At 50.9% G+C, this 27,734-nt stretch overlaps 6 protein-coding genes across 6 annotated transcripts, besides 3 other annotated features; 2 read left to right on the top strand and 4 right to left on the bottom strand.

Moving 5' to 3' along the window:
* Positions 1–11,114: part of a sequence feature (contig 1.124 531..55685(-1)) that runs on past the window's edge.
* Positions 1,035–3,664, bottom strand: mvp1 (sorting nexin Mvp1; the record flags this gene model as incomplete). The annotated part of the gene is made up of 4 exons (XM_050611893.1): positions 1,035–1,476; positions 1,532–2,125; positions 2,172–2,293; positions 2,374–3,664. The coding sequence occupies 4 exons, from the start codon at positions 3,662–3,664 to the stop codon at positions 1,267–1,269; spliced, it is 2,217 nt and encodes a 738-aa protein (XP_050467867.1). The 3' UTR covers positions 1,035–1,266.
* On the bottom strand, positions 3,979–7,527 carry ANIA_10917 (uncharacterized protein; the record flags this gene model as incomplete). Its single annotated transcript, XM_050611894.1, has 3 exons — positions 3,979–4,736; positions 4,794–7,426; positions 7,476–7,527. The coding sequence occupies 3 exons, from the start codon at positions 7,525–7,527 to the stop codon at positions 4,038–4,040; spliced, it is 3,384 nt and encodes a 1,127-aa protein (XP_050467868.1). The 3' UTR covers positions 3,979–4,037.
* On the top strand, positions 7,906–10,837 carry ANIA_07248 (uncharacterized protein; the record flags this gene model as incomplete). The annotated part of the gene is made up of 2 exons (XM_675425.2): positions 7,906–8,070; positions 8,121–10,837. The coding sequence occupies 2 exons, from the start codon at positions 7,906–7,908 to the stop codon at positions 10,749–10,751; spliced, it is 2,796 nt and encodes a 931-aa protein (XP_680517.2). The 3' UTR covers positions 10,752–10,837.
* Positions 11,115–16,413: a sequence feature (contig 1.205 1..5299(1)).
* amdX lies at positions 12,075–15,576 on the bottom strand (the record flags this gene model as incomplete). Its single annotated transcript, XM_863781.1, has 2 exons — positions 12,075–15,433; positions 15,483–15,576. The coding sequence occupies 2 exons, from the start codon at positions 15,574–15,576 to the stop codon at positions 12,075–12,077; spliced, it is 3,453 nt and encodes a 1,150-aa protein (XP_868874.1).
* Positions 16,414–27,734: part of a sequence feature (contig 1.123 816..128436(-1)) that runs on past the window's edge.
* On the top strand, positions 17,443–18,358 carry ANIA_07247 (uncharacterized protein; the record flags this gene model as incomplete). Its single annotated transcript, XM_675424.1, has 2 exons — positions 17,443–17,533; positions 17,571–18,358. 2 exons carry the CDS (start codon positions 17,443–17,445, stop codon positions 18,356–18,358), a joined length of 879 nt encoding a protein of 292 aa, XP_680516.1.
* Positions 20,480–27,723, bottom strand: ANIA_07246 (uncharacterized protein; the record flags this gene model as incomplete). Its single annotated transcript, XM_675423.1, has 7 exons — positions 20,480–21,753; positions 21,799–22,563; positions 22,633–23,532; positions 23,579–24,339; positions 24,390–24,726; positions 24,779–26,218; positions 26,268–27,723. 7 exons carry the CDS (start codon positions 27,721–27,723, stop codon positions 20,480–20,482), a joined length of 6,933 nt encoding a protein of 2,310 aa, XP_680515.1.

Raw genomic sequence — 27,734 nt, forward strand, 5'->3', positions numbered from 1 at the left:
AGGAGGACAAGACGCAGGACAAGAGGGGAGACGCTCTCGGCAGCTGGGCGGGCAACTTGGGAAGGGCCGAAAATGGGAAGGAGCAACCAGAAAATTACGAAGCGAAGACCAAGACCACGATCGAGCACGAGACTCGGCAGGAGGGGAACATGGCCTCTGTCCAAGACCGTCACTGGCGAATGAGGACTTGAATAGCAGCACAATGGCCTTTTTTCTGGGGCTTGGAATGGGGAATCGGGGATGGGGAGGAGAGGAAAAATGAGCGGCGAGCCGTTTCCGATTGTCCTCTCGTCTTGGCTTGGCGCTTGAGGTCCCGACATACCGACGTAATCTAAGAAAAGGCCGCAATTAGATGAACAGGCATTTTAAGCATCCCTGCGGCGGTACTAGATACAATAAATCGAATGGCATTTCTTCTTGTTACTATTCTGGTGACTTACGAAGCTTTATTTACCCGCTCTTGCAACTGCAGTCCGGTACTTACGGCGACGCACCTCTTGAGGCCCATGCCGCTGGAGCCTGGGCACAGTGCCCTGCTGAAGCTCGGGCTATTTCTGCAGTTCCCCCATGTCCTCGAGACCTGCCAGAATGCCGCATGGTTACACATGCCGTTGACATCCTACGTACCATTTTCATCTGGTACCTTTACCCCTTGATGCTCTTGACATCCCTTACCGAGTTCTTTCACAGTTACGCCTCCATAACTGGACCTCACCAGCCTTGCAAGGCTGCCAAGATCGACCTCATATTATTGGAGATGAACCAAATTTGACCCGCTTACTGTGGGCCTGCCCAGACGCTAGACTAGATTGGGCGTTTTGTCATCACGGGGCTCAGCTAATCGGGAAATTGGACGCCTCCGGCCAAGGCGGTTCCAACCAGAGGCCGGTAAACAGTGATTCAAACATAAGAGGTTCACAACCACAGGTTCATTATGCAACGCTCTCCCTGCAGTCAATCTGCATAAATGTCAGATTAGCCCAAGTAGTACAATGAGATGCTGGTTCAGACTACGATTCGTCAAGACCTCAGAAGCTGAGAAAACGAATGCATTCCATGAAGATAAAAGGAGATATATCTCGGCTAATAGAACAACATATAGGCACCTGCACGCGCAAAGGAATAGCAAACATCAAGGCGAACATAGAAGAAAAAGAAAACAAAACAAAAACAAAGAGAAGGTAAAGACAAAAAGTCAATACCGAATACAGAAAATCCCTCATTGCATGCGCGGAGCTACGATTTCCACTGGAGACGCAGTAATGCTTAGTCTCCAAGAGGCATCCCCTCCACCTGGTCACCCAGTGACCGCCAGTTGTCAGCTTGCAGCTCCGAGTACTTGACTCGCTCTTGACTCCAATCCTGATGAAGCCGGCTGATGTGATACTGGCTCTGTTGGAAGTAGATAAGCTCGTCTCGGATGCACTCTTTGATGAACACTCCACGCGCATGCTGTTGTACAATTGATTCTTTGTCCTACAGAATATGTTAGCCAACCAACCTTCTGGGCCACGGGGCAAATAGTACGAACCTTGAAAATCGACTCCTCGACCTTTTCGATTTCACCTGGCTTGACGGTCCCCTGTGGTCGCGCTCGTAGGTCTTGGAGCTTGCGTTCATTCGCCTCAATTCGCCTTTCTAACTGGGGGATGTTGTTACGGGCATATCGGTCCCGTCGGTCAAACATCTCCCGCACACTCACTAGGCTGTCTCGCTGACGTTTCAAATCTTCCAACACTCCGTCTTCCCACGCCCGCGCCTCGTCTTCTAGCAGACTTTGACTGGCGGACAAGTGTCTTGCCGTGGCCTTGATCCCTTCATTCAGTAAAGGCACGTCGTTCGTATCTAACGCGTATGTGTCCCGAGTCATTTCTGTAAGGGACTGCAGGGCAAGCGAGAAACGCAGATGGTCTGCAGCAAGGCCTTCATTACGTTTGGCTAGCCGCTCAAGAAGCGTGCAGAGGTTGATATAAACCTCGGCCGACCGTTTAACGCCGCTCCTGACTGTCTCGAAGGTCTCCATGAGGGTGGAGGGTAAAGAGTCTTCTAGGTCAGGGGGTAGAACCCGACCAGCAAATTCATCTTGCACAGATATTGTCGCTTGCTTTCGCCATACCGAGAGCTCCTATACCGAATTAGCGACAATCAAGCAACGCGACATACATATATACCGTAGGAACCGTCAAGAACATAACCACCAGCTGCTCCTGACTGAGAACCGGATGTGAGACAAGGGCATTCATAAATCGTACGAGACCGCGCCGACGCTTTTCGAGAAAAGAATTTGAATCCGCTGAGAGGTGAGTGCCATTGACTTCAAATAAGTGAGTAAGCTTAAGAGGAGAGCTTGTAACAAGCTTTCTTGCGACTTACCTGCAATACGTTTCGGTGGAAGTAGAGGTAGTTGACGGAATGGGTATCGTTTATGAAGACAATCAAGAAGCCAGACAAAATCACTATAACGTCGAACAACTGTGCTCCCGCGACGTGCCGATTTAACCTCGTAATTGCGATGCTGAAACATGAACAACCCCTCCTTCTCTGGGAGAAGTGTTACTGTCACCACTTCTTTGACATGGTTGTTTATGGCCCGGTCAATGTTCAGTGACTGTCGACTGGGATTAGGCTCGCCCCGACCGATCCCTGGCCGTCCAAAATCTCCGAGACCAGGCTGAACTGGCCCTCCGAGGCTCCCGCCCTGTGATGATTGCGCAAAATGGTCACCCCACCCGTAATCGGCGCTATTGGAACTGCGAATCTCAGACCGGCCATTTGTGTAGCTCGAATTAGAGGGTGCATCTGGATTTACCGAGTCACCAGTCTTGGACCAGGCGTTTGTTGCTGATCGAACGCTGCCATACCCATTCAGCATGCCGCGCTCGGCTTCGCGCTGAGTGTGAGCATGGCCACGATGTAGCTGCGGACTACCCCATGGGTCTGCATCTAGGCCACCCATGGAATCTCCTCTAGCACGCCGCGATTGCGCGGGGCTCGGTTCTTGTACGGGAATTGGGGGCGCAGGAGGAGTGGAAGGACGCTCATGCGAAGGGGGCATGATAGACTCTTGCTTCGCGCGCAGCGCATCCAAATAGGAGCTATTTGGTACAGGAAGCTCTGCAAGCCTGTTAGTTTCAATGTAGTCTTCGGACGCAAAGGACATACTCTTGCGGCGATCGTCTACGGTGTCGAAAGTTAAGTCTTCACCTTCCTGCGCAAGCCCTATCAAAGCTAGTAGAACATTGAACTCTCCACGACTCAGCCCGTTGGACCTATCAGTATCACCGGAGAGAACAAGGTTGAGGATCTTGGCCTGATCCGTTGCCGAAAGTCCGCCGCCAGACAATAGCTCTCGAACAGTCGTTAGGCTAACGCCCGTGCCCGCTCTTTCCCCCGCACTCAGTACGAGGTCGTACGCATCGATATAGCTTTCAGGTACATCCGAGTCCGGCAACAAAGTTTTGACCAATTGTTGTTTGGATGTTCGTTTGGCAGTGTTACTATTCCACGGTGAACCTAAATCATCGTCATCTGCGAAGAGAGAGGACCCGCCAAAATTAGCGCTGCCGGTGCCGAACGAAGGCTCGTCGGCAAATAAAGAAGTTTTGGATCTCCGAGCTGAATCGGCTGCCGGGGAGTCATCTGGCGACGTCCCAAATAATGACATGGGGAATGAGCGATGCGCCGCACGGTGGAGGAGCGATGCGAGGAACGGAGCTCGGTCGGACGCGATAAGGCACAGGCAGCAGGATGCGCAGACAGGGCCGAGTTGCAGGACAGCTGATAGTAGTTTGATTAGAATATATAATGATTGATAGTAACAGAAGTATAAGGTATAGATGGCCTGGGAAAGAGAACCTGCTTTCCCGGTGTTGATAAGGGAAGGGTGACAAGGAAGTCTTGAGGGGATGATGTCGATGTTGTGGCTGACCGCGGAGGCTAGTCAACCCAAGGCTTGGCATCTCCAACCGACGTTCTCTGGGGTATAGCTCTAGCTTTCATTGTTGTATGGGTGACTAGACTGTCTATAAACGGCTATCCTATATAGATCCATCGCTTGCACTTCCTGAAGGCAGCTCACTACGCTCCATAGTCGCCTGCTCCAACGCCACAGGCACGGTAAAATAGCCGTTCTGAACCAGCAGATCCTGCCATTCTCTGTTGCCCGTGGCTAAAATGCGTTGAACATTCACAGCCGGCGAGAACCATCTCTCTTTCCGAGTCTCCGCTTTACTGCCGCCTTCGAGTGCTGCTCGACTAGCACGAGTGGTTCGCATTCGTTTTGTACCTTTCGCATCGCCGGAGAGAAGGCCGCTAAGCTCCCTACGGTAATTCTCGAGACGAAGGTCAAACGCTACTATTGAGCGAACATATGGCGCGAGATCTTCGACAATTGATTGTTGGCCATACTCAAACGCAAGCTCTGCGCCTCCACTGGGCGGCGGATATCCACAATCAGGCTTCGCTATCGGTACGAGCACTTCTAGAAGCTCTTTGGCAGGCTCAGCTGCCTTGGGCTTGGAAACAGCTTCCAACATGTTGCTGGCTAGCATGTCTTTGGAATCGGCTTCACAAGTTCCGCGGAATACTCTTCCCAGAAGAGTCTGAAACGTACTCCCAATATCCAACGTCAAGGTAGCGTAATCAGGGAGTTTGTCAGCATGTAGTAGTTTATAACCGTCAACGAAATTCAGCTTCTGTTTTTCCGAGATCGGTGGTATGGATGTATCGATTGCATCCTGGGACAGTTAGACCTATCGGGAAAAAAGGGAAGAAGAAATGGGAAATAAAATTACCATCCGTGCATCCAGGGAGCATGGCGCAGCAAGCAGATCGAGGACACTTCGCGATTCCATATATTCAGACTGCGAGCACAGACTTTCGATGTGCTCAATTTTCGAAAGACTCGTTTTGGGCTCTCGGAATGATTGAAGCTGTGAATCCTCCATGACATCGGCCTCTTGTAGACTCAAATGCCACCAGTGCAATGCTTCCTCCCGAAGCTCGCTCTCTGTTGCTAAGCCGGGACTGATCATAATGTCTCGGCTAAACCAGCCCATGTAGTTATCGTATGTATCCGCGCTCAGCATTCGAAGCTTGTCTCCGTTCGAGTCAAGGTCTACACCTTGTGGCCACCGGTCAATCATCCAATCAAGGCCGGATTTCTCGCTGCCAACGGCCATCTGGCACCAATAATTCAGTTCCATGATAGACTTTCGAAGATCGTTGCGGGTGCTCGAATAAAGCCTCTCAACTGCTGTCCGCTGCAGTATATGACCTTCGCTTGCAGCCATCAGAAGAAGGTAGTCGACCGCCAACCCCTGTGAAGGAGCCCTATACCGTAGAATAGCATGGAAGGATATATCATCAAGCGGGATAAGGCTCTCATCATTGCAAGTTATAACAATCGGGCGCTTCGATTGATTGATCAAAGTAAGGACCCCGGACCAGAACTGCTTGTCTTCCTCAAACAAGATGTCTGCTTCTTCTAGAAGTATCAAAGACTGTTTCTGAGTTCGGGAATGCTTCATGACGTTTTCTTTTGAAGGAGCCTTTGGCTGTGGTCTGCCAGCTTTCTTAGCAGGCATAAAGAATCCAGTCAATTGGTTTTGCTTCGCGTCTTCCAGCTCTTCAGCCTGCGAAGATGTCCCGAAAGGTTGATTGACATTTTCCTTGTCATGCAAGTTGTGCACAAGGTGGTTTTGCGTCATGTCACCAATCCGATCTAAAATATCCTTCGCACTGCGTCTGGAGCCTGCATTGATTTCAAAGACTTCGAAATCCATCTCTTTAGCCACTGCGTATACTGATGCGGTTTTACCGCATCCCGACGGACCACTTAGAAGAATTGCGTTGGCTATACGACTGCGGTCACTGCTAGACTTCAGGTTGAAAGTGAGATCCCCGGTTCGTATGACAGTGCGCTTGTTCGAGACCGTCACATCGCCAGCTAATTCATCATCAGAACCGGAGATTTCACCCAACGAGTACTCGTCTTCGCTGAACACCACGAAACCATCCAATTTATCTGTTCTCTTTCGTCTCTTGCGCTTCTTCTCCTGCTTCCGTTTGGCTTTCTCATTATCTCTGGATGAACTACCCACATCAACGCTAGACACAACAAGATGATTTAGCCAATCGCGCAGCATAAGTGCTTCTTTGGTAGCGCAAAGAACCTGCTTCGCGGTACTTGGCGCATACTTATGCGCCCAAAGTTGCGCCTCGTAATCTCCACGCTCAAACGCGCTCATTGAACTGGGCAGAGATGTGTATAACCTGGCCACAGCTGAATGTAAAGTATCAGGGGACGGAGCCTCGTCTGTGTCCGAGCTCGCGCCTCGCCCCATCAGCCGTTTGCCTACTTTTGCCTGCAGCACTCGTCCACTGATTACCTGTTTAGATGGTTTTCGTAAAGCCGGCAATATATCCGAAGACTTCAAGAAGGAAAGCACATTTTCTTCATCAATAACTTGAACAGCTGGCGTCTTTGATTTCCTGTTGTCCGTTGCGGTGGCTTGGCGATCGCCGTCGTTTCTTAAATCGAGTTCGTTACTAAGGTTCCGCACGTGAATTAACCCTGAGGGGGGCCAAAGTGGATGCATAGGCTCTGGAACCTTGTTAAAGGCATGCCTGAAGGGGGAAGATTTAGAGAGTGAACGTGATTGAGCTGACTGGGACTTGGTTGCCAACCTGTCTCCAGACGGCGGGGAGACTGAATCATGACATTCCACGTGAGACGATGGCACCTCTGCCTTTTGTGCAGTCTTCTTCAAGAAGAACGGATGAGTGGCTTTAGCTGGTTGTTTCGAAGTTGGCGCTGCTGTGACGGTATTAATTTGACGGGTAGCATGATTCGAGACGATATACTTTCTCCTTCCGCTGAGGATGTCGTCAATTTGCCGTCCTATACTTTGCGAGAACCCAGTCTTATCAAGATACTTGATCACGACAAGCTTTCTCTCAAGACTATCTGAATGTTGCGGAGCTGGCTTCCCACGCTTGGTGCCCTTTTTTTTAGACATATCCGTGAATCTGTTGGCGACTGGGGAGCTGAGAAGCTTCCCATTTGCGTTTAGTTTAATCACTTTTTGCTTCTTTTGTTCAGCCTCCGCCGGTGTATCATTCGTGGTTTCGACCGCAACCAACGTGCCTGTCGTCTGCGTGCTCGTAAGAGCAGTTCCGTCCTCAACCGGCGCGCTCACACCCGTGACCGTCTGCTCCCCGTCAGTCGTCACGAGGTCATTAGATGATATTTCTTCCGCATCATTGCTCGTTTTCCGCCGCTTTCTTCGATTGATGTTGGGGTCGTGGTCAAGTGCAGCCACGGGCGTTGTCTGTAGAACAGGCGATCCATTGGCTTCTTGGGAAGAGGTGGGACAAGCGAGGCTATTTTCGACAGACTGTACAAGGGGCGTTGGGCCTTCGAAGTCTATATAAATAAGCACTTATTTATATGTAGTTCCGGGATTCATAATGACCTTTTCTGAAGAAAGCGTGTATGGCGCGCTGCTCCCCTTGTCCCATGGCCATTGGTTATGTGCCCATGCAAGAGCAAACGCTCATCGTCCAGAAGCAGCTGGTAAGGAGAGCACAGGAAGGTCATCGAGCGACCCAGATCGAGAACAGTATCATGCGTACGGGGTATACCGTAGTTGAAGACCTTGAAGAGCAAGATGATCTTAATTGGGCACGAAGTGCGACGCGAAAGGAGCGCGTATTGCAGGCCAAACTCCACTTGCTCCGGTGTCGCACTATACCTCATATAGACTAGCCCTGACCTAGTCTTCTTGGAGATAGGGTCGGCTCGGAACATCGTATGGCCGGAAATTTTTCGAGATATGATGATTTCTTCAACAGAGTGACAACACGCTTGCTTGGCCGTACTTCTCCCATATCAGCTTCTTCGTCATGGACTTGCAGCCGCCGTCTGTGCTGGCTCAATTGCCGCGCCCGCTGCATGCATCAACCGGCAAAACTTATATTAGCGAAGTCTATAGCCTCGCCAACGCGAAGAAGCGCAAGAGATACGAAGTTGCTGTCGCAGTTGATGGTGAAGCTGTGAATCTATACAATGTAAGTGTGAGCTAGTATCCTCTGGTTCCAAGTACTAAAGGAGTGTTCAGATCCAAAACCCGAAACTGGTCACCTCTTACGCCGTCCCTCCGCAATCGTCGTTTTCTTGCCCGCCATGCTCGTTGCGCCGGAAGCTCCTGAAAGCCTCAGGTGTGAAAAGGCAAACCTTTGTCGCTATGAAAAAAGAGATTAAGGCTTTTACTGAGGAAAGTGCTGCGAGCGGAACCGGTGCACCAGTAATCTCTTCCTCATCATTCGGGGTGGACGATTCGACAAGCCCGACCGTCTTTATTGGTATTGTGCCGGGCTCTGAGATTGAGGACAAGGATCCATTCGACGTTTTAGCTATTCATCGCGATGGTCGTGTACGGCGGATATCTCCAGACTTGGAAACTCAACGATGGAGCATGCAACACAGCGAGATCCCTCAGGGCAGTTGGGAAATCCATGGCTGTTTTTTACTGGAATTTGACGACGCCAAGAAATCGCTGTTGAAGCGACGGCCGGACATTGTTTCTCTTGCGGCTGGAAGCTCTATGATTGCAGGAGGCAGTGACCCGTCCATCTTGCTTCTCGTTTCTTATCCCGTTGGTACTGAACAAATCAGTTTGAGTGAGGTTAAGATTCAAATGTTCTCAATACCCGCCGAAGCTTCGAACCGCGGCGTCGACGAGAGTCAACAGATGAGACACCTTATGACGGCCAATCTTCCTAATATCGGTGAGAAGGTTGATAAGAAGAATCTGCAGTGGCATTTCCATTCCAACTCTGCTGGTTTGAACTTGTCCTTTGAGAAGGGGTTCGTCAATTTCGACCTCTCCCAGTATAAACCAACGGCAACCTCAATATTTATTCTCGAAGATGAGAACTTTTCATCTGTCATGCGTGTTTCAGCCCAGTCGGTGATCGGCGCCGGCAAGTCTATGATCGCGTTATATGACACCCAGTACAAGTCCATCCAGCGCAGCATCGTGACCGAGGACCTTCCATCAGCCGCCACCAACAACGCACGTACTACGTTTATCAACTACTTCGCGAAACTCGACCTTGTGGTTGCGTCAAAGGGCAACTCCTTATTAGCGTTTGACCTAGGCTCGTCGCACAGCATCTCCGGCGCACCAAGCAAACGCTCCCGAGACGGGCTGCTGATAGATGCAATCGGTCGTGGGATAGGGTCCACGTCCCAGTGGGAGAATGTCTCGAAGAAACATCGTTCAAATGCCGCAGCGGCGCTGGGCCTTACATCAGCAGAGGAGATTGAGAAATGGAATAATTTCTCGCGTGCAGTGCGCGAATGCGCCAAGAAAAATGACACCGGCGGGTTCGACCGAGCTGTTCACAGCTATTTTCAAATCGGAGATACCCAGGCCCTTCCTGAACCAGGCCAATATGTCAACCTGGAAATGGTCCTTTTCTTACTCTCACTCATCTTCACTGTGGGAGACAATAGCGAAAATACTGACAAACTCTCCGCATCTTCCTCGGTCAACGTCACCGTCGCGGTTTGGCCAACCGAGACGTGCAATTGGCTCATCCGCCTAGGATATCTCTATCCCGGCAACGTTGAGGCCGCTCTACACCGCGCCCACAAGCCGCGTATCCTCCCTCAACTACCCATCGGCACTTTTGCGCAGGCCCTGCAAACTTCCGACCCTTCCCTGCAGCGCCTAATCAGTGTCCTTAAAGGGCCAGCTGCCTTCAGCGCAGACGAACTCGCCCACGTGCTGAAGATCTTTCTCAATGCCGCGCGCTCAATCTCCATCCCCACCGAGCAAGGCGAGGAGGCAGAGACTAAAGCCCTCACAAACGGAGATGGCAAAACCAATACCGCTCTCGCACTTACGAAAACATCCGCCGAATCCGATTTCCCCCCCTCTCCCCCCTCAACTTTGCAGACAACATTCACCGGCCTCAATACCACCCTCCTCTCCTTGCACACCCACCCACACCCGTCCATAAAATCTTCCCTCCGCTCCACCCTCTCCCGCAACGACATAATCACAACAATTCACCATCTCCGCCTTTCCCTCGCAACAGGCGGACACGCAACTCGCTTCACAGAGACCCCTCCAACCCCCATTTCGCCGCACCTTACATCCCCCTCCCTCCCCCTTAAAACAATAGTTGATCTTCTCAACGCGGCTGTCGACGCAATTGGCCCTTCTGGCTGGGTCTCCATTGCCCCTGGAGACCTGAATTTTAGCCTCAACAGCGAAGCAGAGCTCTCAGGCCTCCGCGACATGGCGCTCATCGCGGAAATGAAATCAGAGGTTTCGGCGGCTCTAGCGGGCGTCGAGGAGGCGACACTCCTTACTGGAATACTGAGGGAGTATCTTCGGTATGCGAAGAGTGTGACGAACGACTCCCGCTCCCTTACCTCATCAACTTTAGCCTTACCTGATGATATGTTGAACGCGGCGCCCTCATCTACGTCGGTCCGTCACGAGAAGCTCAATGGTGCGGACTTGCTTGTTTTCGGTGCGCAGGATGACGATGCGGATGGTGGTGACTGTGATGCAAGCGGGAAATTGCTCCCGCTGTCGTTGAAGGCCGCTAAGGATGTCAGCAAGACGAAGGTGCTTAAGGGAACTGGCAAAGTCGTGCAGCGGAGTAAACGTGAGATTGGGTACTTACGGCGTAAGGCTGTTGGGAAGTATACCTTTGAGCGGTTGGTCCTTTAGTCTGTTTATATCGTGATTTCCATGGATTGTATGGCTGTGTATCTATGCATCTCTGGTTAAAAAGAAAATGAATCGTGTGATAAATTATATGCAGGTACCTATTTATGTTCTCCATGTTTGCCATGAGTGGATGGCCTTCTTCCTCTGGACTTGTGATTTACTTTGTAAATGAATATTCGGGGAAACCATCGACATTAACTCGATATGTACAAACAGTATATAAATATCTATGCGTATGGATATATATCATAGGCCGTCTCTGCAAATCGCATCCGCAATATCACATCACACTGCTTTGAGTCAGTCGCATAGCATCCAGATCGTCCTTGAATATCATGGGGCGCATGGAAGCTGCATGCATCCATTATGCATCACCGTTACCCGTTCCCTCCGGATGATTGCCCGCGCCAGGCAAAGCACGCTCTAGATAATTGCCCGAAAGTTCCAACTGCTTCGTCTCCACCTATGTAAGGTAAGCAAATTTTTGAGATACATGCGACATGACAAGCACAGGCACAGGTGCCATAATAAGGATAAGCATGGGCATAAAAAAGCCCGCACCATGAAAGTGCAAATGCGAACAAACAAAGAGTAAATGAAAAGATATCACATAACACAGCAGTAGTCCAACGGAGTTAAAACGCAGAGTCGTCAGAAAATCATCACTGGTGGGAAGGGGAATAGTCGTCGGGTCATGTCATGGCACATAATAAAGTTCAAGTCACGCAACACCAGTGTATAATATGGGGAAATGGTACAATTCAATCTCGCAGATGTAAGAAAGTTCACAGCCATAGAGCACTAGTCAGAAATGGGATTTAATGGATAATCGAGAGCTCCAAGAGATAGTTCAGATATAAGGGGACAGATTGGCCAGTAAATTGGGGTATATGAAAGGTCGATTAAGATGTCTTTCCATCGCAGATCAAATCACTGCAGAACGTAGCAACGGTGCACTTTCAGAGCATGAGACCGAAGAACGAAGAACGTCGCCTCCGCAGGTGAGTTTCTGGCAAAGGTGTACTTGGGGTGCCAATTATAGAGATGGGCGGTGTGAGAAAGCACGAATGACGCGAAGGGCAATCCTACCGCGGCCACATATGTGAATTCATCAGTCCCTAATAGAATCCCAAACACCACGTTCTGCGCTCAAGGAATGTGGAAGGCCGACACGCGTTTGAGCATGGGGAGTATGATTTCACCGTCATTGCGTAGATCCTATGACAGAATGTTCCGCGCGCTCCTTCAAGCGCATAGCTTGAGATTCCAGTGACCGAGCCATGAGTCTCATCACTGTAGGTCATTTAGTATTCAGTCGACAGCTCACATACGAGCGATCTTACCTGGCCATACGGAAGCCCTGTCTAGGAGGCCAGCCGTTGCGACTAATATTTTGCAACCAAAGCCTTCGTCCGCATCGCCCGAAGACCCTTGTGATACAGACATAGTGTTTGCAATGTCCTTTTGCATCTTCTGTTCAATGCTCGCAAGTATACTCCGTGTCTTCTGCAGAAGCTTGCAGTCTTCATCCTCGAGAAGCTGGCTTTGTATAGCTTGCTCGAAATCGAAATCTTCACGGCTTAGCATTCCAAGGTATGGTCCGACTCGTTCCTGCACCGTCGTGGTCCATTCAGCGAGTACTTGAGCGCAATCAAAGGTACACATGGCGCTCTGAAGTGGTAGTTCTCGACAGGTGAAGTCGGCAAAAGTGCTTCCTAGCTGGTCGGACATGGCGAATGAATCAGCAGCATAACAAGCTGCTCTGCGTAAGAGCTTCTCGCGCTTGGTTTGCCCTGGTCGATAAGCACCTAATAGCGGTTGCATAGGATGCTCTTGAGAAGGAGTCTGTGAGATCGCAAGCTCTCCTACGCCCAGAGACGCTATTGAGTCGCGTCGAGCATCCATCGAAAGGGCGTCCTCTGTTATTGAGGGGTCTAAAACATCAGATGGAATTCCGTCTAAAGCGTTCTCCACATCCGTTCCCCGGGCCAGTTCATCAGCCATGGCATTCCAATCTCGTTGCCAAAATGCTTCCTTGCAGCGGCCAAGGTCGACATAGAGGCGCACATAAGCGAGGTCTAACAAAGGAATGCTGTCAGCCGAGAGAGGGCCAGCACCGTAAGGATTGGGTCGCTCCAGGCTGTGCAGTGGATTCGTCGCCCAAGCAGTCTGCCACGCTCGGAGAGCGGGCTCAATATGGGCTCTCATTGCATCCGTCTCCCTTGTCGTCCACTGGCGGCCCATATGGCGTTGGCGAGTTTCCCAGATATAATTGTGTATGGCATATATTAATACAAAGCAGCCAAAAGAACTAGGCCTAAGGTCACTGCTTTTTGAATCGTCCGGAGAGAGCGCAGCGGAGTTCTGAACACGCCGACCCGCGGTCAACAGCGTCGTGAGCGCAGACGAGAAAGCAACATTCTTCTTCGATGACAAATGACCGCCCATCTGTTTCCATGCTTGCGGAGACTCCGCTGCCCAAATATCCTCTTCGCACGGTAAGTCCAGGCGGATCTCCGAATTAGTTAGAGCAGGTGCGTGATTGTACGCGGAGACTAGGAAACAGGAGGCGGCGAAAATTGCAAAAAGTGTTCTTTTCCGCTCCTCGACAATTTTCCAATCCAGCCAGTCCTTCTTTTCTTTTGGCGCGCCGAATGATTGACTCCAGGAATCTTCGACGAGATCTTGCCCCTGGAAGTCACTTTTTCCTGCAAAACCAGCGTGTAGGTAATCTTGTGGAAGGTCCTTTGCATCGATGTGACGAGTCAACTCGGCCGCCCGCGCAAGACTGACCAATGCCGCGCAGTGAGTACTTGCAATATCCGCCGAGGTTTTGTCACCGCAAGTATGACCATAAATGACATTGAGGAGCATTGCCTGCACAAGCCAAAGCGGAGTGTTGTGAACGGAATTATCACCCGGCTTGGAGGACCGAGAAACCGCGGTTGACATGTCAGCCTTACGACGTTCCTCGAGATAAAGCTGGATCATCTTCTTCGAGGCTTCAAAGAGATCCTTTGAGGCGGCTGTGTCAAGTTCGTATAATGCTCCAATTGCTGCCATGGACAAGATCAAGCAACCCCCACCACCAACAACACCGGTGGAGCTGAGATTAAGGTGGCCGCTCGGGGTGCGTAAATTGTTCGTATACTCGGGTGCTTGGAAATTAAGACTAGGGATATGAAGGAATGGCAGGTGAGGGTGGAAATAGGTGATGTAGGCGGAGATGAATCGCTGCATATCTGCGGTGCTAGGCAGTTGGTTGGTGGAGGTGGGGCTGGAAGAAGAGCGGGAGTAGAGATCGCGACATTGAATCATTCCGGTTGCAGGTTGAGAGTATTTGCGGTGACTGAAACTTGCGGGCTGCGCCATGCTGGCTAATAAAGCCCGTCGAGTGGAGTCGGTAAAGGTATCGGTTGAGGCTGGGGTATGGTGAGTTCGTAGGGCACTATTCGCGAAAGGTAGGTTGAAAGGATTAGGAGAATCTCCGCTTGTTGCCATGGAGGATGAAAACATACTGCTCTGCGAGTGTGCCCCCAGCATGGGCTGCTGACCCACCGAAGTCATAGACGGAGGAGTGGCATAGGCCTCAGCGAACGGATTTTGAGCCATCAAGGACTTGGGAGAAACGGTTTCCGGTGGAATACCTAGATCATTAAAGGTAGTTGAGTAGTCGGAGAATTGCCTCGCTATCGCTGGCTGGGATGGGAACTGATTCTGCCAGTTCACAGAGGACATTGAGAACTGGTTAGATCCATCCATCATAGGCTCGCTGATTCCACTCTGACTGCCTGTGCTCATGGCTGAGGGCGAGGACTCGTCGATGGCAGACTCATTCTTACCAATTGGAAGCGAAGGATCGAACCTTTGCATCCAATCGAAGTTGTAATCGTCTTCCATGATAGCGTCGTTCCCATGAGGCATTTGGTGGGTACCGTACGGGGAGGAAGGAGCCTCGTTCCCGTAAGTCTGCGGAGAACCCCCAAAATGGAGCTGGGCAGGATTGATGGTGCTTCCTTGGCTCATGAAGTCTGGGATATTGAAGTCGAAACTGCCATAGACGGGCGCCGTTCTTAGACCTCCCGAAAGGTCCATAGGCAGCCCATGTGTATCTATTTTCGAAAGCCCGTTGACAGGGGGCTGATGGCTTGAAGAAAACCCCCGATAATCAATATTTGAGCCGACGGAAGAGCTAAGGCTGGGGTGGTAGGCATGGCCCGGATGGCCAGTCGTGCCAGGCCCTGCATTCGTGTTATTTGTAATACCGAGTGCAGCGCCATCAATGTGACTGATTGTGTTTGCTCGAGGGCGCATATTACTTGAGGCACCGGCTACAGAATTCTTGCGAACCCGATTTGTTCCAGCTCCAGCTCCGGCCCCGGCTCCAGCAGCACCAGTGCTTTCTCTCCGGGCATTTCTAGGCCGCGACGACGGAGTCGTCGTCATGTGTAGTTTCTGTTGATGTCTGAGAAGCAGGTCCCGGCGAGCGAAGCAGCGGGAGCAATCAGGACATTCAAATGGCTTTTCTTTTGTGTGGGAGCGCTCGTGGCGCTTGAGGTGTTCCAGTCGAGCAAACGACCGACCACACGTTGTACAGCCATGGGGACGTGGTTTGTCAGTCTTAGGGGGAGGAATGTTGGCTGGAACAACGGTATCCTTCTTGGAAGTGTCCTTGGATACTGCTGGGTTATTAGGACATTGATCCAAAGCGAATGTCACCCAAACACGCACCATTAACGTCTCCAGGAACCTCCGAGATGCTGGAGAGGCTCTCCAGCTTTGGGCTAGTGCCCAAGCTTTGGTCCACCATCGGGCCTATTAACATGCCAGTATGTGTTGGAAGCGGGTGAAAACGGCCAGGTCAACGCTGGCTTTGACTGTAAATAGGCGTTTTGTCAGGGGATGTTCTTCGAATCGTGCTGCTGCAAGAGCTAGAATTGCGATGCGACAGCAGCGATCTTAGGCCACCATTGATGACTTTTTTGTTCACTAATGAATATTAGCCTCCATGTCTAGACTAGTCGAGGCGGAAGCGATCGGATCGAAGACATCATCGCCACGATGAAATGAGAGCTCTGGGTAGTGGGTCGGGACAACGGGCCGACGCTGGGGTAGCTGGAGAAGGCGAGGGGAGATACTGACACCGTGAGAGAAGGTGGAAGACGTCCGAATGAATACTCCCAATAGTTAGAATCGAAAACGAGCTCCGTTCGATCGAGAAGAAGAAACGGCAGGATGAAGTAGCGCAGGGCGAGGTGGGATGTGGCGAGGTGTTCCTGAGGTCCAGCCTTGGAGTAGTCAGCAGGGGGTTCAGGTTCCGGGTTTCAGGACCCAGGGGAAAAGGGCATGGGAGCACCAACAGACTCGAATGCCAGCCAAAGAAAGACAACGAGGCGATGCGCTGGTTCTCTGGAGGATCTGGGAGCAGCGTTCACACCGTGGGAGGGAGGCAATCAAGCAAACATCGGTTGGAGTGCTGTCAGTGGATAAGCCAGCGGTAGAGCCGGATACTGATAGCGTGATTTGGAGTCAATTGATGATAAGAGCCCGGCAGATACAATGATCTCGACCGAAAGAAAACCAGACAATCCAACAATAAAAAGAAGCCGCAAACTGGGAGTCGGAAAGAAGAGAGGAAGAGAGAGAGCGAGAGAGAGGAGTTTGTCCTCTGCTAATTCCCAGCCGTGGTGGAAGTTGTGATTACGAGGTGACTCTGAGCGAGCTCTCAAAAGAGCAGCAGGAGTTAGAGTACGGCCGGGGCGACTGCACGTTACCTCCGTACCTTTACTGGACGCTTACCCCGGTGACTGTCGCGGGATAAACCACGAAGCTGCTGTCCAATGATCGGCTGCACGGTGGGCCGATGAGCACAAAGCATTGACCACGACTGGGTCGGAGCCAAGACAGAGCCCCACAATAGAGTCACGGGGAGGAGCTGCACTTGGGTCTGTGCCACCATCTGAGCCAATGGACGCAGTCGCTGAAACTCAATCCGGTCCGAGAGGATTGTCAGTTAAAGCCACGCACCTTTCCAGTGTACACGACCGTGGCTTTGAGGTTCCACCGGCCGAGGAAGTGAATCAGAATGGTCCAGAGAAAGGGACAAAAACAGACACACCACGGCGCTACGGAATTCATAAAGAGAGAATGAGATTGTGGACGACCAGACCCAGTTTGATACTAGGAGCGTCGCTCCTTATTCAGATTCCTTGAGAACTCTGAGAACGTCCAGCTACGTCCAGCTACGTCCAGCTATGTCCAGCTATGTCCAGCTACGTCCAGTCGATAGGCTAATCTGCAAAGAAAAGACAGGACCAAGCGCGGAATAGAGCCGTCATCAGAGCCGAGGCGATTCTGCGGCCAGATGTAGGGGATAGAGCACGTCCAGGTCCAGCTCGCGCATCTTAACGTCAACGCACAGCGGTACACGGCGGTGCAGCGGCCTGACGTAACCGGGGGGTCCAGTCCATCGCGTCTTCCTGTACTATCCGTGGTTCTATTCGGTTGGGGGATCAGATGCAGTGCGTTGGCCGGTTGAGCCTGGGGACGATTTCCAACCCCAGGCTGTTGGCTGGTGGGCAGACCGTTCCTGGCGCCCGGGCGGCTCGAGAATTGGCCACGAGCGAGCGAGCCACTGCGACTGCCTGTCGAATGGCGGATGGCGCCGCATTGTCTGGGAATCGGCTAAAATATGGGCAGGAGAGGCGACCGACTCCAGAGGCAGAGCTGGCTAAGCTGTGGAGATTCCGGGGCCGCAGTTGTGGGGGATTTTCGTGGAGCCTGTAAGCATAGTCCAATCAGGGCGACGGTACTGCCCAGGTAAGATTGTCCCTGACTGCCTGGGGTTCTGGAAACGAGCGAAACGAGGAAACAAGCCAACGAGCCAACGAGGAAACCCGCCAAACGACCCGACTTCTAGCGAGCCCGAGCACCGATGCATTAGATGCACTAGCCCAGCCCGCGCATCATTATTCTTCGCATTCTTCATCTGCATAAGCTCCCCAACCGGAACTGAGTCCTCCGCCAACGGCGTACTGCATGAGAATCATGTGTTCACGGTCGCCAACCTGTCAGAATACCCCAGATTTTCGCTCCGACTGGTTGTGCGGCCAGAATATCTGTCAAGCTCATCTCCCAAGGCTTTACAAACAGCGTTCATCCCCGTTGCCATTGACGAGCCCGCTGATCAGGCCTCCTGGTACCACTTGGGCCACTTGGTACCGACTAGGTACAGCCTAAGGACAGCACCCCACGCTATGACGTCGAGGCTGGAGCCGTGCCCTGTGCGCTGCAGATGCCTATTGCCCATCTTCGGACTTTCGCCCGACTTCGTCGTTTTCTCCTCCTGGGGAAGGCTAATATATCCCGGAGTAGACCACGGCTCGATGCTACGTGAGGCCCTGGCGGGAAAACTCCGGCAACAGCAGACACTTGAGTTATTTTCCTTTTTGCTTCCTTTTTTCTCTATTTTCGCTGTATTTAACAAGGCAAGTGCTGCAGACTTGCCATCGCACCGTCGATCCCGCTGCAGAGGTACAGACTACTCAAGACTACTCAAGGCTACTCGAGGCTACCCAAGGCTACTCAAAGACTATTCTGGGTACTGAGTGCAGGCCAGATCCACAGTAATCAGCATACGTCGAGTATAACTCCGAAGACCAATGGACGATCGGTGCTAATCTACTTCAAACATCCTTATCGATCTGGACGCTGGCTAGCTGGCTACAGTCGCGCCGGGCTACAGTCGATCTGCGTTGCCCCAACACTAGAAAATTGAATGAGTCTTTCCACCTATACTTCACCCGCCGTTAAAAAGTTCACTATAAGAATGGCGGTCTCGATACCGAAACCGTACGGACCGTACGGACCGTACAGCCGTACGGCTGTATGGTCGATACGGGGCCGCGGCCACATTTTGGAACGCCAACCACACCATAACCTTGATCCCCGCACCTGCGTTGTAATTGGCCAGGCCTGGAAGGGGCATCCTTACTTGATTCTCTATGGTGCAGAATTAGCGCGCAGCGTTGAGTGACTTGCATTAGACAGGCCAGTCACAGCTGTCCATTTCGATTCATGACTCCATGTGGACACAAGCGTCCATCCAGAAGCATTCCAACTTGCTCGCTGTCGTTGCTCGTCCTGGTGCAGCTCCAGGGCCTGGGCCGCCAGCATTTGTAATCTCGTCAGAAGACATACTCCGTCCTAATTACGCGCCGGGCCCGCGAGATTAGCCCCAAAAGGAAGGAAGCTCATTCTAATATGCAATGGGGACGGTGCATGATCGTCAGCTCTTTATGGCAACAACTATGACATGGACTGCTCCAAATCGGTTTCACTTGAGAAGCAGTAGTCTATGACGATTGAACGGCACAAAGCACTCGACAGGTGTCGGGCACCGGGCGTCAACGAGCCCACTCCGTTGTCTCAGGGGCCCGTCACAGTCTGTACAGAGTAGACTGCGGAGTATTTGTCCTGCAGGGTATACTCCACCCAAATATAGACCGGGATCTACGTACCCAAGAAGCTCGTTGAGCTGCAGACGTAGCTGCAAGAGCTCAAGCTTACCAACAGAACACCTGTCAACCAGTTCGTTCCCATCTCCGCACGATGGGCCAACGTCGCAGCGCTGCAGTGGTATGCAGTTATCCGCAAATACTGGATCTACGCCACATTATCACTATCATTATCTCCCTTGCCATGGTGACACTCTGCAACACCTTCCGTCTCCAATTCCCGGTTCTTTGCGGGCCCAAGAGGGTAGTGGTCCTTTGTTCCTCCTCAATTGGACGACGGGGACGGGTGCTAATGCAGTCGAGCTGGAGCTTGCCGGCCCGGCATACATTAGCGCATCTTATCTATCAGTCATGTTACGTTTATCACATCAGTTTCACAGTTTCACCTAGTATGGCACGACCGTACAACCGTTTGACTACACCCACCTAGGCTGCTAGCCGTTCTGCATAGTTACAGGGCATTCGTCATATCAGGATCGACGGGCAGGAATTTGGGTTGCGTGAGCTGTCGATTATCAGTCTGGATCTTTTCGGTGGCGTTACACTGGACGGTGTACGCAGAGCGCAGTAGGACAGCGACGGAGTCGCGGATCGGATCGTCACTTGGTATGTAACAAGTGACATGTCACCTGCGAGATATCGGAAGAGAGAACGTGATCTGCAGAGTACATTCAAACTTGGGATCATGTATTCCTGTCTATTGGGGATCGTCGAGGAAATTCTTACCGACATTGATTCCCAGCGCGAAGTCCTGATGTATGATGTCAGGGCCGTTATCATTATGCATTTACACAGACACGTGCGTTCGAACATGAAGCTTTATCAGCTCCATTCTAGCGCCACGTATGTCAGGTAGCTTGCGTATTAGTTCTTGGATTGGTGGGGCCATATACTGGAGAAAACGACCCTTACTTATCCGGTTTCGAGGAACTTGTAGGCTAGAGTACATGGATGAGTAGTTAGGGCTCTGGGTCCTGCTTTGGATAGCTGAAGGCTGAATTAAGGAAACCCAGTGCTACGCAACCGAACGGCTCTGCAATAGGCCGTTCAAAGCCTCATCAAGTTATTTAAGATATATTAAGAAGGGGTTGCAAGGCAGGGTTAGCTATCGTTGGTCCTGGAATCTTTGTGCAACAAACAATATATTTTTAGAGTTATTAGATCGTCGAAAACCTTCAAGCGATGATAGAGCCATGAATACGCCTAACGGATCTAAACCCCTAAGGCTTCATTCGAAACAAAGTGCGATCCTCCAGCGCATCGATACCCAGTTGCCTGCTTGATCCACTGAAACCCTGCAACACACCTGCCCATATGCCGCAGCTTCTGCTGGAGCTGCTGCTCTTTGCGTCTAGCCTGTTCTTCTGCCTCACGTATCTTGCGTAGTATTTCTAGTTCGGCGCGTCTCTTCAGCTCTTCGAGACGTCTTCGTTCATGCTGTTTCTTGGCCTCGCCGTCGGGCTCGGAAGCTTCTACTGGCGGATCCGGTAGCTCAGCGACAGCATTTTCAGCTGCACGTTCTTCACGAAGAAGCTTCTGGTACTGCTTCTCTGCTGCCTCGGCGGCTTTCTTGTCCTGCTGCAATTGGTGCCACACATCGTCTGCGACGCCGTCATCTCGAGGGACAACATCCGAACAATTTTCGGAGCGCAGAGCGGTGGGATCTTCCTCTTTCTTTTCTTCGTGAAGCGTGGGCGGATTTGAAACTGTAGTCAACACTGGTGGCGCCGTTGTACTTCCAAAAGACTGCGCTTGTAGGAGGTCGGCGACTGGATTTCTCAGCGCGGACTGCTTCGCTTCTCGGTTTGTTCGTTCAGATATCATATGGTCAACGTGGCGGAGAATAAGCTCCTCGGTCACGGACACGTTCTTGTTCTGCATCTTCTGGATAGCGACTCGGAAGATTGTCTTTGCGAGCGTCTGAATATCACGAGCATTGGCCCAGTTCGCGGTACGGATGAGTGACTGGAATCTATTCAACAACTTCTTTTGGAACAACGAACTTGGAGAGTCCAGTGCATCCAGATCGAAACTGTTGACTTTGGGTAAGAAGTCGGCCTTTCGCCTCTGGAGTAACTTGGTGAGAAGCTGGAGGCAATCGGCCGGAGCGAGTCCATTGAATTCGAGTTCCTCTGGAAAACGACTAGTGAGGCCAGGGTTGATGGTCATAAGGCGATTGATATCATTGTCGTACCCCGCCAGAATAATGATAAGCTTTTGGAAGAACTTGGGCTTAGTGATGCAGTCCACCATTTCGTCCATAGCCTCCTTTGCAAATTGCCCTTCTGCGAGTCGGTACGCTTCATCAATAAGAAGGACCTTCCCAAGCGACTTTTCCAGCAGTTCTTGCGTCTTGGGTCCAGTGTGACCGATATATTGCCCTATTAGATCGGTTGCCGAGCTTTCGATAACCTCCGCAGATGACAGCAGACCCATATCATAGTACACTTTGCCCATCTTCCTGGCCGTGCTCGTTTTGCCAGAGCCTGACCTCATTAGTAACTGTATTTCGAAGGCTCCTGCTGACTTACCTGGGGGACCGCGGAAAAGGAAGTTGAAAGGGACGTGCTCCTTAGGGTCCATATCCAATTCTCGCATATTCTTGACTGACTGGCGATATTCTTCAAGCTTACTGATGATTGACTCACACCCAACAATGTCTTGAAACAGCATCGGGATATTCGTCTCCGCCCGCTCGCCACGATCATATTCAGGATCCAAATCTTGCGGTTCAAAGTAGTCGAGAGCAAGAATTCCCTTCTTAGATGAACGTCGTTGCTGCTGCCGGACCTTGGCGCCATTCAACATGATATCGATTTCTCCTGCGTTTCCAAAGTTTGGACGGTTGCGAGCACGCGACAGAATCTCCATGGCCACCTTCTTTCCCTTTTCCGACGTGACAAAGCCCTGCTCCTTTACCTTCAACTCGAGGATCTGTTCTAGTTCAGTATCCGAAAAATCCTCGAAAACAAAGGCATTATCTGGAGAAAACCTCCTTGACAATCCGGGATTGACGTTTTGGAACATCTCCCTCATTTGCTCTTCGTATCCGAGTAGAAGAACACAACGATCATCTCCAGGGACACCTTGGACTTCTGCAACGATTGTGTCTATCACAGCCGTCTTGAACTGGTTTGAATTCGAACTGGCAGGATCACGAGTACCGCCTCCGTAAAGACCATAGGCCTCGTCGATTACAAGGACCTTCCCGAGGGTAGAAGCTAGAATACCCTTTGTATTCTGCTCAGAACCCCCTATCACGCTGCCAATGAAATCTGCTGGGTTCTTGACAATAACTAGTGGCCAAGAGCAGGTTAGTATACATATGTTTCCTCGTATTTATGATCTTGTACTAAGTTCCTCACCTTCTCCATTAGAAAGATACCCAAGGTCAACGAGGATTTGCCCGTAAAGCTTCGCCACTGTCGTCTTACCAGTTCCAGGAGATCCTAGGAACACTCGATTAAGTGTGAACTCCACCAGGGGCTTTTCATTGAGCTCCCGTTCATAGTTGCTCTGCATGCTGTCCAGCAAAGCCTTGACTGTAGCTTTGACCGAGGTCAAGCCAATCATTGACTGCAGCTTCTTCCAAGCAGAACAGTTGCGTAGCGCGTTGCTCGGTTCCGGGCCGATGAGATCTTCCTTGGTAAGGAGCAGATCGTCAGAGAAGGTCTGATTTCTTCGTTCTTCAGCAAGGCGCTTTGCCTGGCGCTCTAGAATGCGATCTAAGACATTTTCCACCGTCCTGGCGTTGCCAAAGCCTTCGTGACCTCGTTGTTTGCTAATACGCCGAGCAACAATGCGACAAAATAGCCCTCCCATTCCACCAGCAACCTTCATCCGACCGCCAAATTTCGTCTTGATTCGGTACTCAAATATTCGTCGTAGCTCCTGTTCATTGTAGTCTTCAAACACGAATTCGTGCGGAAATCGACTGGGTAGTCCAGGGTTATGGGCGAAGAACTTCTCCATCTGTCTGCGGTATCCTGCGAGCACCACTACCACCTTTCCGGTTAGGTTTTCGATCTCTGCGAGCAGGAAATCAAGAACTTGAGAGCCTTGGCCATTGGTCTGCGCCAATTGATATGCTTCGTCGATAAAGAGCACGCCACCACCCTTGTTGAGTATTCCATTGATCTGTTTTTCGCAACCTGACACGCCGCCGTTCGCCAGTCGGGAGCCAGTAGTCTCGATGATAGAGCTACCAGGGATAATACCCATGGCTGTGAGAAACTTTGCGTAGAGGCGTGCAACGGTTGTCTTTCCTAGTCTGTGTTAGGTTTTAACAAGTCTGAAAATGTTTAAACTTACCTGTTCCTGGGTTCCCCAGTAGCACTGAACCGAACCGTTCTCCTTTCAAGTCGACGTTTTGTCTAAGTGCAGTGTCAACCTTGGACTTAATGGAGAGGAATTTAGTCTTGCTGCCCTCAAGGCCGATCATGCCCATTAACTTGTCAAGCTCGTCGCTTTCAGCTCCTTCATAGTCTTTCTGGTATTTCCAATCTTGCTCAGCGGATGATAATGCTGTCTCAACGTCAGGACTATTTGCGCTTGGCGGTCGATTAGGCTCCGCTTGCTCTGCTTCGTGGCTGGGCTCTTGACGGACTGTTTCTTGAGAGTTTGTTCCTTGAGTAGCTGGGCCAGATTTCCTGACTTTGCTAGCATGTGGAGAAACACTGAAGCGTTCAGGTGCACGAAATCTCATCTTTTGAAGATCATCACGATGCTGCGATAAAATGCGCTGCCGCTCCTGTTCATCTCGGTCCTCTTTCTGGAGCCGTCTTTCATGTGCAATCTCCTCCTGTAATTGAGCCAGCTGACGAGCGTATTCTTGCCGTTTCCGCTCGCTCTGTAACTCAAGGTCCATGTCTCTCTGGCGCCGGCGTTCTCGTTCCTTATCTTCTTCAGCACAACGATGACAGGATTCATGCTGCTGGAAACAAGGCCTCTTAAATCGATGGTCCCGTGTACAAGTCCAGTCTATGACCTTCCGACAATTCATCTTGGAATGGTCCGAAAGTTGATGACATTTGTGGGGACAGTCGTGTAGTCCGCAGTTGAGCTTAGTCCCACTGACGACAATTAGCCACTGTTTCACGTTAAAAGCAAATGGGAAACGTACCAAGGCTCGTCACATCCTCCATCCGGACATAATTTGTTGAAATCCTCCGGAGTTTGGAGCACTGCCGTCCGCTGAGGATGTTGCTCACATTTGACGGGCAGCCCATCATACAGATAACCGTTGGTCTGTAGTTGATCAAAAAACGGCTTCCAAACTTCTTTGCCCTTTCGGCTATTTGTGAAAGTATTCGAGTTCCCGATCATAATTAGGACATCTCGGGCACGGGAAAGAAGCACGTTCAGCCGTTGCGGTGCTGACATAAACCCAATATCGCCGTCTTTGTTACTCCTGGTGAGGGTGGCAATGACGATATCGCTCTCTTCACCCTGATAGTTATCTGTCCATTTCAATCAGCAGAATTCAACTTTTCGAGGGTATCAGATGCATACCTATGGTCGACAGCTTAATAGGTCTTTTGACATGCTGGGCGCTAGCATGGGAAATCAGGCCGGCTCGGACTAGGTCATACGAGTCAAGATCGTTCAGAACCGGGTCTGTGTCCTTCCTCAATTCCTCACGGAGCAAATGTAGTTGGCCAAGGTACGGTGTAAGAATGACGAGTTTGTCTGTTCCGTAGCCTTGTTGACCGAGATATTTCACAATCTTGAGGACAAGCTTCACTTCAAAAGTATTTTGCTTACTTCCCTTGCCGCCATCGCCGTCTCTGTCTGATACGCCATGAAGGAACCCTTCCGGTTGACTGTGGTCAATGAATACGACCCGATTCTGTAGTCCTCTTGGTGCTAGGCGGGTCTTTGTCTTGTCACCGTCCAGAAGATCTGGATAGGTCAGCCTTCGCACCAGCGCTGAGATCTCAGGAGCCATGCGGTGCTGTTTCGCCAGGGTGGAATGTGGGTATCCTGACTCTACAAGCCGTTCGAAGAGAGACCGGTTCAGATCGTACCCGGAGCCTTTCTCGACAGACAAAGCGTAGTTGTTGATTTTCGGTCGCAGTTGCTGATGGTCTCCTATCATAATCAGTTGTTTGGTATGGGACCCAAGAGCGGTAAGGACATGGGACTCCAGAATCTCTCCTGCCTCCTCTAGTAGAACAACACCTGGCGAAGTTGTGTTGAGAACGCTCGCATTAATTGCGGCCGCAGTTGTTGTGCATCCAATTATTCGTTTTGATAGCAGGACATCGCGGGTTCTCTCGTTCCACATCTCATCCAGTTTCTTCTGGCACCTGTCCAGTCTGGCTATTAGGCCTTGAACGTTGACCACATGCTCTTCAAGAAGCTTTTCTTTCCAGTATGCTATCTTCTCTTGCCGGATTGCCTTATCCATCTCCCAGACTCGACGAGCTTCAGCACTAAGGTGACTGAGAGAGGGTAGAGAATGATGTTTCCCGTAAGCCCATTGATCGTATAGATACTGACTAGAGATTGGCTTTTTGCCTCTGCCAACAATAGTCATTCCGTCAGGATCACGCGGTGGTACAAAAGCTTCCAAAAACTCAGGCTCTTCGAACTCAAGGTATTCCTGAAGGGTGTCATAATTTAATTTGAAGCTGGAGTAGGCACTGAAAGCCATGTCAAGCTCTTCACTAATGTCCCTAGCTTTGCTCTTCAATCCGTCAATGATGCTCCAGGTGGCTTTGCTCTTCCGGGGGCGGATGGCTTGCTGCGCAGAAAGTCTGAGCGGTTTAGTCCGCTGGCACGACTTGGACCCTAAACGAACAATGGCCGACTCGTCAATGCCGATATCCATTAGGTCTTCAAGGAACTGGTCCAGAGCATGATTTGTATAGCACATCACCAAGATAGTCTCTTTGCTGTGCTTGTACAACGCCTTCGCTATAAGAGCGCCAACAAATGACTTCCCCGTTCCTGTCGAACTATTAGTCATTAAACGTTAAACGCGAAGATCAATTTCTACCTGGTGGCCCTTGAATAAGACTAACTCGTTGTGTGAGCCCGGATAGCAGAGACTCCATCTGCGAAGGGTCTAGGGAGAGAGGTTTTTCAGTCCCGAGTATGTCCTGCAGTGTCCTTTCCTGATCGCCTAAGGACTCAATAACTGTTGAAGGGATAGTCCCTGAAGGAGCGACGACGTCAACAGGTTGAAATCCCAACAGCTCTTCTGCGAGGGGGAGCTCGATTTTCTCTTGAAGTTGTCTCAGGATCGGCTCGTAGGCGAAGACTGGAGCATCAACCAGCAGAAAGCGAATATCGTCGTAAAGTTTAAAATAGGATAAAGTCTTTCTAACAGCCTCATCTCCTATCACGCGTAACACGACACTAGGAGGGCTTTTGAGCAGGTAATCGATCTGCCTATCCACCATCGCGAAAGAAACAATCTCCTCGCCCCTTATTAGACATCCAAATGACCTGTGTCGAAGAAAGCTCTGTTCGTTCTCGAGAAATGCTTTTCGTGCATCACGGTCCCTGCTCGTGAGTTGCACTAATCCTCCTAGGCACGAAATCACTAAAGAACAGGGAGAGCCTCTCTTATCAGTACCGTAAAACACGTTTACTAAGTCCAGCTTCTCGAGCAACGTGGCCGTGCGGCGTTTTTGCTTCTTTCCGCGAGCGGCCAGAAACTCCTCGCGTATCTCCGACAACATATCTTCCCGAAGAAGGCGAAACTGGTTATCGAGATGCATCACTGGGCGGGTATTCTCAGCCAGCTCTAGAATCTCATCGGCACGACGATAGAAAGGTTTCTCTTTGGAATGGAATTCACTGGAGGTTGGATAGATTGCAATACGGCGGAAGTCGGCGTGGTCATTGTCGTGTCGACCCCCCGGAAAGTAGTCCAGATTATGAACCACCATGTTGCTTGCTTTGATTTGTAGTATATGCTGCAGTTTATGACCATATCTGCGAGTTTCGGGGGATAAGGATCGGAGCAGGGCGCCATTGTCTGCCACATTTTGAGCGTCAGCGACCACATTGATCTGGCCGACAGACTGATGTGCGAGCAGCTCAATCAACAGCCATGCAAAAGCTTCCATCCCTCGTTCTGTAAGCAGTTCATCTTGGAACGCCCCCATGAAGGCGTTCCAAACAGTGGGCGGATCGAAAATGAGTTCCAACAGCTCCTGCAAAAACTGGCCGTTGCATCTATTCTTGACACTGGGCTGGGAAAGATAAAGGATAAACAGAGAAGTATGATTGTTCAGAAACTCAGGGCTGACATCGAGACGAATTCCGGCGTGAATTGCACTTCTTGCTGGAGGGCTCGCCACGATTCGTTCGACACAGGCAGCATGATCGGTTTGCCATTGGATAGCTTCTAGCAGCAACGTAAAATTCTCGACAGTTGAGACAAGCCGCTTTCCACTGAGAACCAGGGTAAAAAACTTTGCAAGCCTTTCGCTACGAGATGCCATTGTGCAACGCG

The sequence above is a fragment of the Aspergillus nidulans genome, chromosome IV (genome assembly GCF_000011425.1).
Source record: "Aspergillus nidulans FGSC A4 chromosome IV".
Classification (NCBI taxonomy): domain Eukaryota; kingdom Fungi; phylum Ascomycota; class Eurotiomycetes; order Eurotiales; family Aspergillaceae; genus Aspergillus; species Aspergillus nidulans.